General features: G+C 34.5%; 1 protein-coding gene across 4 annotated transcripts in view; it reads right to left on the reverse strand.

Annotated features, from left to right (window-relative positions):
• The window catches only part of ANKRD28 (ankyrin repeat domain 28), a 206487-nt gene that overhangs the window by 123980 nt on the left and 68384 nt on the right, over positions 1-14123 (reverse strand). For 2 of the 4 annotated variants that reach the window (XM_039242212.1, XM_039242215.1), the window contains exons 1-2: positions 5474-6958; positions 4289-4372 (exon numbers count right to left, since the gene is read on the reverse strand). In XM_039242212.1, the coding sequence (XP_039098143.1) occupies positions 4289-4372; positions 5474-5593 (204 nt within the window). In that variant the 5' untranslated portion in view covers positions 5594-6958. Of the gene's footprint in view, positions 1-4288; positions 4373-5473; positions 6959-14123 lie in introns of those variants that run through there. The other 2 variants (XM_039242214.1, XM_039242213.1) reach the window with 2 other exon arrangements.

The raw sequence follows: 14123 nt of genomic DNA on the forward strand, positions 1-14123 counted from the left end.
AAATTTAGGATTCCACTTGTATTATAGTTTAAAAGGTAGGATTCCATAGAACCTGGACATAAATTTTGGGGGGAAATATTCAGTTTTTGAACCATTATTGCTTTATGGTTTATGGTTATATGCTTTGCACTATTGGACAAAAGAAAAAAAGTATTTCTCTTTCTCCAAATTACTTTATTTTCCCAGTGACTCTCAAGTCTGATATGGGTTCAAATTCATGTTCTGTCATACTTACTAATCCTGGAGATGTTTAACCTTTCTGAGTTTTAGTTTTCTTATCTATTAGTGGAATAGAAATGCTAACCTACCAACTTTCCAATTTTGTTGTATGAACTGAATCATAACATAAAAAGGTTTAGGCATATCATTGTCTCTGAAATAAAATTCTATAATTAACACCAATTTCTATAACTCTGGATGGAGGAAAGCAATTTCTATGTGTAGGAAATAATTTTCTTACAAAGTTAGACCTTTCCTCTGAAATATGTTATTGATATTTCAGACTAAATTATTTAGGCTCTACAATATGGCATTTAAGTTCTACTAAATCCTAGGGAAAGGAAATAATAATTACTATTTTGGCTACATATATTTAGAAATACAAAGGAAACCTTCTGGGAAAAAAAAGCAGGTCATTCAAGGTCATTCAGAATTTTTAGGGCAGCTTGAAAAAAATTTTTTAAATGTTTGTCTTATTTATTTTTGAGGTGGGGGAGGAGTGAGGATCCAAAGCAGGCTCTGTGCTGACAGACAGCCCAATGAAGGGCTCAAACTCATGAACTGTAAGACCAGGACCTGAGCCATGAGCTGAAACTGGATGCTTAACCTAAGCGCTTAACTGACTGAGCCACCCAGGCACATCTTAGAGCATATTAAATTTGAAGTGGCAAACACCCTGAAGGTCATTATTTTAACCTCACACATTTTATAATAAAAGAAAAGTGAGTCCCAAAGAACTTAAATGGATTTGCTCAAGTAGTATATATAGGCAATAAGAAAATAGGAGTACTTAGGTCTAATAATTCATATTCCAATTGTTCTTTACTATATATACATACCACTCTGCCTTCATAAATTTTTTGACAGTTTCACCTTTTTAATTAACAGTGCCTCTTCCATATCCAAGTAACTTTTATTTTTCCAAAAGTTTGCTATTTCAACTGCTTCTAGGCAATCAAAAATCTTCTATTAGGTTACCTACCCAATTATTTCCCCATTATGCCTTCCTATGAAAATGCTGATTTTCTCCATATATGGAATGACAATATAATCAGTGATGGTAGTAACCCTCTATTCTTCCCCAGTGGATGAACCAGGTAATCTAAGCAAAAAGTGGCATTCTACCCTTGCTGGTGGACTGCTTTAGAGTAAGCCAGTAACCAATGCAATCTCAGGGAGAGTTTTGAGGAGATTTTGGAAAAGATAATTTTACTTGATTAAAAATAGAAAGAAAAAAGGAAACTTACAGGGAGAGTCCCCTTTCCATTTCTCTGGCTGTGTGTCATAAGCACATAATGCATCAGTAATCTCTACTAGGAGGAGAAAGCTAAAAGTCTCACAGAGCAGCTCACTCAGAGCTCTGACATTACTGTCTTAACCAACCTCCAAATCACCTGGCTCCAGAGTAAATTATTATGTAAGCAATAAACCTGTATTTAGTTAGGCACTCAATTATTTTTGGCCCAAAGCCTCCAAATATGAAACTCCAACATTTTTTTTTAAGTTTATGTAAGAGAGAGAGAGAGAGAGAGAGAGAGAGAGTGAATGCGGGTGAGCAGGGGAGAAGCAGAGAGAGAGAGAATCCCAAGCAGGCTCTACACTGCTAGTGCAGAGTTCGACGCAGGGCCCAAACTCAGGAATATGAGATCATGACCTGTGCCAGAATCAAAAGCTGGATGTTTAACAGACTGAGCCACCAGAACTCCAGCATTTTCTTGTGAAATCATCTTACCTAAGCTTCTACAATAGAAGACTTCCTTCTGAACCAAATAATACAAGTGAATTTTAAATTAAGAGTTTTGTTAAAAAACAATTTAGGTGTGTTACCAAGAAAAATGCTATTTGGTGGTTTACAGTATCCAAAACTTCAGGACATGACTGAAGAAACTAAAATAATAAATCTAAAAGAATACAATGCTCATTTAACAGTACAGAAACAAATCTGAATTTGTATACCCATTCTAAAAATTGATAAAAATAACTTCAAAAACCATAAGTTTCAAAAAGACATTATTCTTAATTACTTATTTAAATAAAATTATTTAAAAAAAAACACCACTGTCACACTGACATAAAGCTTAAAAATAATTTATTACCCGTCATTTTATATGACAAAACATTGTTGTATTACACACATCACCTCTTTAAAAATTTACTATCTTGAATTAGAAAAATACCCACAGAGTTAACAAATTGTAAAATTATGACAATACACTCAACTGCTAAGAGTCACATAAGAAAAGACTTAAAAGCAGCCGAAGAAAAACTTGTCAAAAACCCATGAATTACCATGAAGACAACTGAAGTCACCCACCCTCAAGAAAAGCCTGCTGATCTGAAGTACTAATCTAACTTTTAGTTCTGCCCTAAGTCAGAGTAAGGGCACACAAGTTAGGATATGTTAAGAAAAGGCGGTTAAAAGCAAGTAAAAAAGGGAATCTATAAGTAGAGGCTAAAAATCCTAAATGTTTGGGAGTGACACACTAATGACACACACACAATAGTTTCCAAGGACATCACAGTAGAATAAACTGATGCTCAAAATGATTCTGAGTCATTTTTTAAAATTTAAAATAATTTGATTAATACAGCCGAAAACTGTTGGCTCAATGAGATTTTGTAATGACAGGGAAATTAATCATGGTAAGTAGCATTATGGTCCAAACTTTCTCACCAAGATAAAATCTGTTAGTACTATTTAGAAAAAACTAACAAACAAACCCAAAATACTAGAGTTCAACAGAACAGAAAGCCATTTTCTTCCTTTTCTTTTAGTCTATACCCCTATAACTATTTCCCATCCTAAGAAAAAAAGTAGACTCTTAGAACACCCCAATTAGGTAAAGTAACCACGCACTCCATTTAAAATAAATAAATATATCCTGAATTAGATGCATGTTTCTAATAAATATAAACTTAAAGGCAATTTATTTAGGACGGTTTAAAAAAATGTAATGATAGCATTTTGATCACTCCCTAATGTTAAAATGAACCATTTTAGCTAAAGATTAAATTTATTTGGATAATCCAACTTTTTTTTAAAAGATAAATACTTTTTATATCTACTTAACATTATCACATCAGTATTGTATGAAAGAATGAAAGAAAGATGAGAGTTTGAGATGACTCTGCAGGCTTTTGCAGAACTACCAATCATTTTAGGTCATCTGTTTTGGTGTTGCTATAGCACTTTATGAATTATGACCCCCTCACCACAATAATTCAGGGGACTGAATTATGTATGAAGAATGTACTATCAATGTGTTTCCTATAAAAATATATACATTAATGAACTAGATCTTACTATAGTAAATTACATATTTTTTGCCTCAATTTAGTAAATTAAAGAAACTACTGGCCACTAGAGAAACACAGAGAAAATTATCCATATGCTCAACCTACATAAAACTGTCTCTCATGTCAGTCCTGAATGTTAAAACCACTACATCTTTCAGTTTGGAGACTTTTCAAACAGTATGTCTTTCTTTACTGAGAGACTCAAACAGAGGAGTCTGTGTATAATTCTTATCACACAGAAAACAAATTTGATCTCATAATCAAATTAGATGTATTGTAAACTTAAGAGAAATGTCTTTTAGAGTTCACAAAAAAGAACCTTCATCTAAAATGCATAAAAGTATTTAACAGTCAAGTGTCATGATGTCTACAACTTACTTTCAAATGGGATTCAGCAAAAGAAAACGTATGTGTGTATATATAAAATAGATGTAAATATGAGAGGGAAAGCAAATGTGGCAAAATGTTCTCACTGCTGGATCTATGTGGAGGCTATTTGGGTATTCAGAGTATTTTTTCAACTTTTCTGTGAAAAATTCCTAAGTAAAAAGCTGGGGAAACAAAGGACCCTCACTGGCTCCTAGTCTTCATGTTAGTTTTTACCCTCAATATATACCCAGTCCCTTTCTTTTGAGGCAATTACTCCAAGACCCTTTTGCCCTCAGAAGTTATAGTTACAGAACTGTTATGTCTTTTTAATAAAATCATAATTCTAGAAAAGAGTGTTTATAAGTAGATTTAAAGGTCAGTATCAGTGAATTAATTGTTTTACCTGAAAGTTAACATCTTCTTTCTTAAATATTAGTGCTCGAACTTCATCAGGATCTCCATTAAATATAGCTTGCACCAGTGATGGCTAAAATATAAGAGAGTAATAAAAATATTAATCACACTGCATGGATGATTCTAAAATATTTCCACATAATTTTTAAACCTAAAAATTTTCTTCCCTTTAGTAACAATAATCAATTTGTCTTTGACATTAACCAAAACTTTTATGAAGTCAAATTGTATGAGAGTACAGGATTCCTCCTTGAATAAAAAAGGCCGAATTTAAAGAACATCAATTCAGTATGGCCAATACTAGGCAGTACAATAAACACAATCAAACCTGAGTAGAAGCCTTCTGTTTATATATATGGTAAAAACAAAGTCTCTTCCAAATATAACGTGACATCTCAACATCTACTTGTCAAACAAGCCACTGCCAGGCCACACTGATGCCCACGAAGGCAGATCTTTTTGAAAAGTTCTGTTTGGGGCGTTAAATAACTTGCATGGGTTAGTATTACATGTTATACAGATAAAAATCTGAAGAAAGAAAATCTGGCAATTGATGAAAATCACTATTTGAAGACCAAAAAATAGCATACACCTGAATGAAACAAAGAGGCAAGCATGTGCATGTCTAAATATAACAATTTCTTAATCAACAACAGTCTCTCTGATAAGGTATCATATTATACTAGTCAAACAAACCAATTGACAACAGCATTAAAAAATAAGGTTAAGGAAGTCTGATTCTTTTTCATATAAAAGTGCTGCATGTAAATACATAAAATCCATTACAGAAAAGGTTGTGCCTCAGTGTTGCTAGCAGTAGTAAACCTTTCCTAAAACATAGTTCCTCATTCTCATTACATCAGTTTTTAAAACCACAAAATGAAAACAGAAACATGGTTGCCAGAACTACAATTCTCAAATTATTTTTTAAAAAGTCTTCATAAGAGAGTAATGCATAGTAAGGGAAGTCTGAGATGTTATCTAAACATCTGAAGAAGTAAAAACAAAAAATGTGTCCATTTTACATACAAGTAATACTGCATCACATTACATACCTATATTGCTTTTACTTGTTTAATAAAACTAGTGGAAGCCAACTTATGTTTATTCTTAAGGTAAAATCTACCCCATTTAGTTCAGTAGAAGACAGTAAATATAAACTCTCATATCTTACCAATACACTTCCAGAAGGTGGTGGTGAATGTAGGGATTTATTTTCCTGTGGCAATTTAGAAATGAATTCAGGAGATTCATCTTCTACCTCCTCCAAAACAACAATACACACTCGACTCATTCGCTCTTTTAAAATATTAAATTCCAAGCTATGTGATAAAAGTCACAGTTGGAAGAGCACAAATAGTTTTTCCTCCTCTTCTGTACAACACTTAGGATCATTCTCTGAACAGCGCAGTTGGTTTTTTAAAGTTAGTAAGTACTATCAGAAAAACTGAAGTTTGAGATTATGACCACATAACATAACTTCCTAAAAACAACAAAATTCTATTATTTTCTGTTGGGTTACTGTAATACTTAAAAGAAATTTCACACCAAGATGTCAATAACTAAAACGGAGTCCAGTACAAGCTCATCTAAAAATATTTTTCCCCTACCCAAACAGTCATATTGCTCTCTGTCTCACAGAAATTTACTTGCATAAAAAGATCACTGTTTAGGGTGACAACACCACACAATACAGAATGAAATGAGAGACAACTACTGTGACAGAGACGATAACAGCTATACCCACTCTTGCCTGCAAGGTCATATAGTTACCAGTAGCTGACTTGCTTATAATTGAAAAAAAAAAATCTCACTATTCTGTTTCCACTTCTAATTTGTCTTCATTTCTTCAGCTTCTGGTTTAATGCAGATACTATTCGGAAAAAAAAAATATCTCTAGCTCAGCAGAAATTCTTAAAATGAAGCTCAAGAGGTTGACAATTCTTTCTGTGTTTGAGAAAGAAAAACAACAACAACAACAACACTCTGCATTAATAGCAAAGCTGCAGTACATTTACATGCGATGAGTCAGACCCCAAGAGACAATAGGACTCTTGATACAAGAATACAGCTTGATTAATCCAGATATCCCATATAAAGAAAAAACACAGATAGCTTTATTCCCATCGATAGCATAAGCAAGGCAGAGCGTTCATTCTTTCTCCATCAGGCAGTTGTCTGTGGCTGCTCCAGCAAAAGGGCACAGCACCAGGCAGAAATAGTGTTAGCAGAAGATCCTAACAGAACAGGCAGGCTGCGAAGGAATTAGAAGGCATTTGAGCTTAAATTACTGCTTCAGGCTTTTCATTAAAAAAAAAGAGAGAGAGAGAGAGAGAGAAAAGCCCAGTAGTTTATCATTCCAGTGTTTCCTTTGATCTCCACATGAATACAGCTTCCATTAAATAGTCTTCATTCACAGGAAAAAACAGCAGACTGTGCATCTTCTCTGAGCCAACTACTTTATTCAATCATCTGCTCTGTGCCAATATAGTTTCCTTCCACTGTGAAAACCGCTACAGTTATCCTTTTCAGTAGATTTCAGATGCTTTCCTGTTCCCAGATGATCTTGCGAAACGGCCACGGATACCTCCAAATGGGTAGGTCCTTAAAAAAGATCTACAGAACCTCAGGATCGGCCCCACAGAAGCATTCCAACTGAGCAACAGTCTGAATAGCAAAGACTGCAGAACCGCAGGATGAAATGCCTAGTAATGCTCACATGTTACACTTACCAGAGATCTGAGCTACTGCTCGGGGATGTAACTTCCTCTAGCAGGAGAAAAAAATAGTGCATTTGGACAGCCTTCACAATTAGAAGGTTCATGCCAGTTCTGTGACTAATCCAGATCAAACTGAAAAATTCTGTAACTGAAAAATGAGTGCGCTTTTAACATTTTCCACTAAAAGCCACAAGGAAATCTGGTGTACTGCCTCTGCTGACTAACACTGGTTTTAGCAAGTAAACAATTCCAAACAGCTTAACTGCTTTCGTATGTTACAATATAGCAAATGTTTAACCCTATAAATGACAACTGCAATAAGAATGTCTGCAGTGAACCCATAAAACAAAGAGATGAAGAAATATTTTATGATAACATAAAAACACAAATCTAAGATCTTATTTTTATTTTTTTACCAAGATCATTTTTAATATACCAGATGCATTTATTTTCAAAAATACAAAAAAAAATTTAAGCAAAGAAATTTAAGATTTACAATTTCTAGGTTGTTAAATTTAATCAGTCAAGTCCTATTTTAACAGGAAAAAACAAAAACTTCATATTGTAAAAATCCTAGCTCTAAACTTCTATGATCATTTGAATTTCACTCTAGAAATTAAAATTTCCACCTTCCCATCTGGAAATGGAATAAAGCCTTAAATCTGTTAAACAGCTGCATAAAACTACTGTCTAAAGCCCTTAGTATTCATTTTCTATATGTCAAAAAGGCACGAGGTAATAACATAAAAAAGTCAGATTCTCCTTCCTCTATAAAATTAATTTCCCCAAAGCTACAAGTATGTGCCAAAAACAACAAATTTATAGTAGGCTTTCCCTCTCTTTATTTATTAAACAAGTGAGTTCTTTTCCAACAGGAAAACTACAAAGAAAATACTATGGTTTCCCTTCAATTTTTGTTCTTTCTCTTATCAACTAGCATTTTTTTTAATTCAGGAGGATAATAGCTAGTTTTGAACATTTATGATGTGCTAATAAGTGCTGTACATTCTCATTTAAAACTCACAATAACCTTGCTTTGTTCCCATATAATAGAGGGAAAAAACTAAAAATTTTTACTCAAAAATTATTTTATCCAGTCATACAAATTAGCAAGACTGTGTCTCATTCCAAACACATGCTGTTTCTAATCTATTCTGCTTCCCTTGAGTGTATGCCCTTGTGCACACACCACCACCCCACTACTCTCTCTCAAGATCTTTGCAACCTATAATATTAGATTGTCAAAGTAATCTTAAAAGACAGGTAACCTACAATGGCTGTGAAAAGTTTAGGTAACAAAGAATATACTATTTATTGTTATGATACTCCTAAACAGGTTATTTTTAAATGGGTATTTCAGGGCTAGTATCTCATGTGATTAAGCCAATTTACTTACAAAAACACAAAACCCGCGCGATATAGATAATATAAGAATGTCAGAATTTAAGAACAAAACCATTAAATATCAACCTATGAAGGAACCTGTAATCCTAATATAACTGTACCAAGATATTGAAATATACAACAATTCACTTAGTTGTATTTTAAAGTAAGCAAAATGGTTTTAAGCCAAATTAAGGACATGCAAATATTTTGACATACAAAATGATGTTAACTATCTCCACATGGCTAAATCAAAAATACCATCTTGATATCTGAAACACGTAAAAATTAAACCACGTGGTAACAATATCCCTCTATTCTGTCTTCAGGGTTTTTTTTTACCACCCCAAACAAAATCTCTTTCTACACAGACAATTTTAACTTGTTCAAAGTATCCAGTGCATAAGTTCACCTACTTAGACTTAAGCAGGTACATCCTATTTCTCGTTCTAGGTCAACTTCCATACTTTGGTCTTACCCAGCCAGAGAACAAGCTCTTTGAAAGCAGAGACTATGTTTTTACACACACACACACACACACACACACACACACACACACACACACACAGTTTCCTTATACTTTTTTCCACTTGTAAACAATTTCAATTAAACTAATTCTATTAGGTCACAAGACTCTGGAATAGAGTAGTAAAATTATAAAGACAACAGAGGATTCATGTGTATATCTATATATGTATATATTAAGAGTATATGGGTGTGTGTATATATATATTTATATATATATAAAATATACACAAACATGCTTTAATCAAAAAACACAAGAGATATAAGGCGCAACAAAATGACTTTTGTACCTCTAGAAGGTGAACAATTTCAAATGAAGAAGATGACAGGATATAAAACAATGATATAGAATGAAAGCTAAAATTAAGGCCTCAGGAGTCAGCCTACCTTGAATTCAAAATTCTGATTCCAGTATTTATCAGTTGTGTCCTCGAGCAAGAAACTTAAATTCCCTGAGCCTGAATGACTTTAAACTTATTTTTTTTTTAACATTTTTATTTATTTTTGAGAGACAGAGAGAGACAGTTCACTAGCAGGGGAGGGGCAGAGAGAGAGGGACACACACAACCAGAAGCAGGCTCCGGGCTCGGAGCTGTCAGCACAGAGCAGGGCTCGAACCTATAGAACTGTAAGATCATGACCTGAGCTGAAGTCAGACACTCAACCGACTGAGCCACCCAGGCGCCCCGACTTTACACTTATTAAATAAGAATAATCTTCAGAGATTTTTACCTAGGATAAATACAGTACTAGGACAGTGATTGAGAATGTAGGCTTTGTAGACTAAACACCTGAGTTCTAATCCAGTTTCTGCACTAACAAACCTAACTGTGACCTTGAGCAAGGTACTTAATCTCTCTGTGTCTCACTTCAACAGAATCTACTTTATAGTGTTATTAAGAGTGGAGTTTAAAATAAAATGTAGATAATCTTATTATTATGGATACTTAGGGGAGTAGAATGATATCCCCTGTGAAGGTAGTGAGGAGAGGACTACTGACAATTTCTCCCCCTACTGGTGAGATGCTTCAGACTGTCTAGATATCTCATTCAGTTGCTAAGTACACTCCCCTCACACCACCCTTTTCAGGCTGCTAGAGAGACTGCTAGAAGCTTGTCTTAACACTCCAGTAACCAGATAAGAATTAACTAAGCATTACTGAAGGGAGGAAGGGGTCAATTAAGGCAAGAAGTAGGACTATGAGTTTTACCATTCTTCCACATTCACTGTACTTTACAGTCTAAGGAAAGAGAAAGGGTAAAAAATTACTGGGCCATGAAGGTGCCTAGTTGGCTCAGTCTGTAGAGCATGTGACTCTTGATCTCAGGGCCATGAGTTCAAGTCCCACGTTGGGCATGGAGGCTACTTAAAAAAAAAATTTAAGAAAAAAAAATTCATTGGGGTGCCTGGGTGGCTCAGTCTGTTAAGTGTCTGACTTTAACTCAGGTCATGATTTTGCAGTTCATCAGTTCGAGCCCATGTGGGGCTCTGTGCTGACAGCTCAGAGCCTGGAGCCTGCTTCAGATTCTGTGTCTCCCTCACTTGCACTCTATCTCTGTCTCTCAAAAATGAATAAACGCTAAAAAAAATTTTTTTAAAATTACTGGTCCATGACATTCTATATAATCAAAGTCAGATTAAAAAAACTGAGATAATTACTGCACTATTTTTTATTATTTAAGTTAACAACACCATATAGCACTGTTATAGATCTTCTACTGAAAGAAACAGACCCCTAATATAAGGAATTCACATCTTAAAGAAAAAGGAGATAGGTAAATAACTAAGACTTTAGGAATGTACAAAGTATTTATAGTAAAAAAGTTACTGAAAAAGACAGTGCAAACTTAAATTCAACATTTTTTATTCCAGTTGAACAACGGCAAAGGGATGTGGTTTCTGTCTTGAGGCACTTACATTTTAGGCCAAATTAAGTTTTTTAATAAGCCAATAAATTACAATTCTGACAACTTCATAATCCTTCCACTCTTTATACTAAAATGCATCCTATCAACAGCTTACTTCTACTCTTCACAAAAATCACATAATGGTAAAGCTGGTTTAAACCTTTGTTTAATGGTAAAATATTATAACATCCCAAAAGATTTTTTTTAGGTTCCCAATTTTGTTACACCAGAATATTTTTTTCTGACACATGTGATTTTTTTCCTGCATACAGATTCAATCCAAAAGCTCATTTTATCCCTGAAAATCTGTGACCTCCATGTTGATTATCACAGAATAGGAATTTTACTCAGGGTGTATGAAGCAACTACTCTGCCAAGCTAGTCTCTTAGTATTAAAAAATAAAAAGCTTGTGGCGAGAGACGGTAAGAAGTGGGTTTAAACCATGTTTCAGAAATATTTCTCATAGGTCAAGAATCCTGAACAATGTTAAGCTAGGGCTCATCTGTCCATATACTTTAGAAAAGGTCCTATGAATAGATTTTAAAATAAAGTGGGGGAGGAGGAGGCAAAGAATTTTTAAATAGCTCATTTAGATTACTGATCAACTTCCTCATTATTAGTATAGCCACTGCAAAAATTACATATTTTTTAAATGATGAATTTAAAATCCTTATAATACATGCAAATTAATCCTCTGTATATAATATATTTACAAACTAGGCCATTTTTTAAATGTTTATCCAACCATACTTCCAAGATGGCTGACAACCAATGTTATCCAATGATCTCAAGTGGTTTGACCCCATTGGTCTCTTATAATGGTATAACGAATTGTTACCCCTTCCATTATTAACACTATCATACACTGCATATTGTTAACATATATTAATGTTACCTATTATTACTCTGATATGTTCTTGAGAGCTTGTTTGGAGGTTCTAGCAGGGGAGCGCAGCTACTCATATACCCTTGACCAAAGAACGGTCCTCCTCTATCGGGGAAGTTCGTCCTCTTCGACCGAGCACGCAGCTTCAGGAGGGATGCACATGGAGAGGTGAGGGAGGAAGGGGACACCTGCCTAGCCAGCCAGATCAGCCGAATCAACCCTGGTGATCAATGGGATGACAGATGTCGCAGCCAGATCACCCTCACATCCATACTCTGACATGTTCTTTACAAAGACCTACTTATATTCTGCATCTATTCTTCCCATCTTCCATTCAACTAGAACATTCAATTTTTAGGTAAGTACAGGGCCTCACAGAACAATATCTATACTTCTCAGCCTCCCTGTGGCTAGGAGCCACAAGGCAAAGCGGTGACCAGCATTTTAAGTAGAGGTGTTATATGGCTTCCAGAAAACTTCCTATTCCTACAAGGACAAACGGTATATCCACCTTGCGTCCTGGAACATGGATGACTCGCCACCATCTTAAACCAAACAAGGACCAGAGTCTAGGGTGGTGGAAGGGCATACTACAGGGGATCTGGGTCACTGAGGACTTTGTGGGACAGGACTGCCATAAAAGCCCTAGACTCCACTTCCCAACTCTTACGTTACAAAGAAACATAAGTTCTACCTTGTATAAGTCATTGTCATTTTTGAGTCTCTTTTACTCAGAGCTGAACCTAACACTAAGTGATAATCTTACTCTTCCTTTAATCATCAATCAATGATCCATACTCCAGTACAGTATAGCTACTTAAATTTGCAACAAACTGAAATAGAAACAATAATCGGAAAACAGCTCAAAGAACAAATCCACTGTATTATCCATGGAGGGAGAAGGAAACAAATATTTATCACAAATATTTTCACTGAATCCTTAATCACTTCTTGTGGATACTATTATCCAATTTATATATGGAGACTGGAAGCTCAGTAACATCCAGTCAATGACTCATCCATTCATCTGTATTTATTAATCACCTACTATGTGTCAGGCTTTCTGCTAGGCTAAGGAAACAAAATTATGAATAAAGAGTCAATCCTTATTAATTCTAATAGAGCTTACATACAAATAAATATTATATAACTGCAAACTGTGATAAAGGGTAGAAGGAAAAAATTTCTTGGAAAATGCTAGAGGAAGATCCACATGGCTGCAGTAAGCAACTATGAGGAACTATTGAGGAGCTGATGTAGTTGGGAGAAATAGCTAAACTCAGATTACATAGGGCTTTGAAAACCACATTATAAAGTTTGTATTCCCTAAGTGGCTGAAAAGTCATTAGAAATTTTTAAGCAAGGCAATCATCATGATTTGCTTTAAAAAGATTATGTGGCTTCAGTGTAGAGAACAAATTTGAAGAGCAGAAGAAGAAAGCCAAAGGACTAGTTAGGAGACTGGTGAAATAATCCAAAGAGTGGGTAATCTAAACTAGGATGCTGGGCATGTAAATGCAGAGCCTAAGATATATTTTAGAAATAGGATTTATAGGATATGCTAATAGGCTGGATGTAGGGGCAAGGGAAAAGATGGTAATCACAAAACAACTCCCAGGTGTTTTATATAAGCAACTAGTACTTGCAAGACTTTAAGTAATCTAGGCCTTTTTCAGTTTCCAAATGTATTAAAATGAGTAATAGAACTTGTTCTATCATTAAGAACCCTTCAAGCTCTAAGTCGGTTCCAAATCTTAATCCAAAATATGTAACCTAACATCTATTCTCATGATTTGAAAATTAAGTGTTAACAATCCTGAACTTGTCTAAACTCGAAGAGGAGTATAAAAAAGTTCCTTACCATACCAGGATGGTAAGGTTGGGTTCCATCTTGCCCAAAATCCAGTACACTGAAATAATATAAAAAATGTTTGGCAGGAATACCTTAATTTAAAACATTTAAGATTACAATAGCAACTGATTCAACAAATAATTCATATTAATATTTCTACTCTACTATACATATATCAAGAGATTATGCAATGTCATATATCATCTCCACCTTCAAAGACCTTATGCAACCTAATGATTTTTTGGGTATGACACCAAAAGCACAGGCAACAAAGGCAAACTGAAACAAATGGGACTGTATCAAACTAAAAAGCTTTTGTATGGCAAAGGAAACTATCAGCAAAATGAAAAGAAAATCAATGGAATGGGAGAAAATATCTTATCTGTAATCCATATATATCCAATAATAAATTAATATTCAAAATATATAAGGAACACATAAAACTCAATAGCAAAAAATATATAAATAACCTGATTTTTAAAAATGGGCAAAAAACCTAAATAAGGGGCGCCTGGGTGGCTTAGTCGGTTAGGCGTCCGACTTTCACTT

Source organism: Hyaena hyaena, unplaced genomic scaffold (genome assembly GCF_003009895.1).
Source record: "Hyaena hyaena isolate Hyena2069 unplaced genomic scaffold, ASM300989v1 scaffold_210, whole genome shotgun sequence".
In the NCBI taxonomy this organism is placed as follows: Eukaryota; Metazoa; Chordata; class Mammalia; order Carnivora; family Hyaenidae; genus Hyaena; species Hyaena hyaena.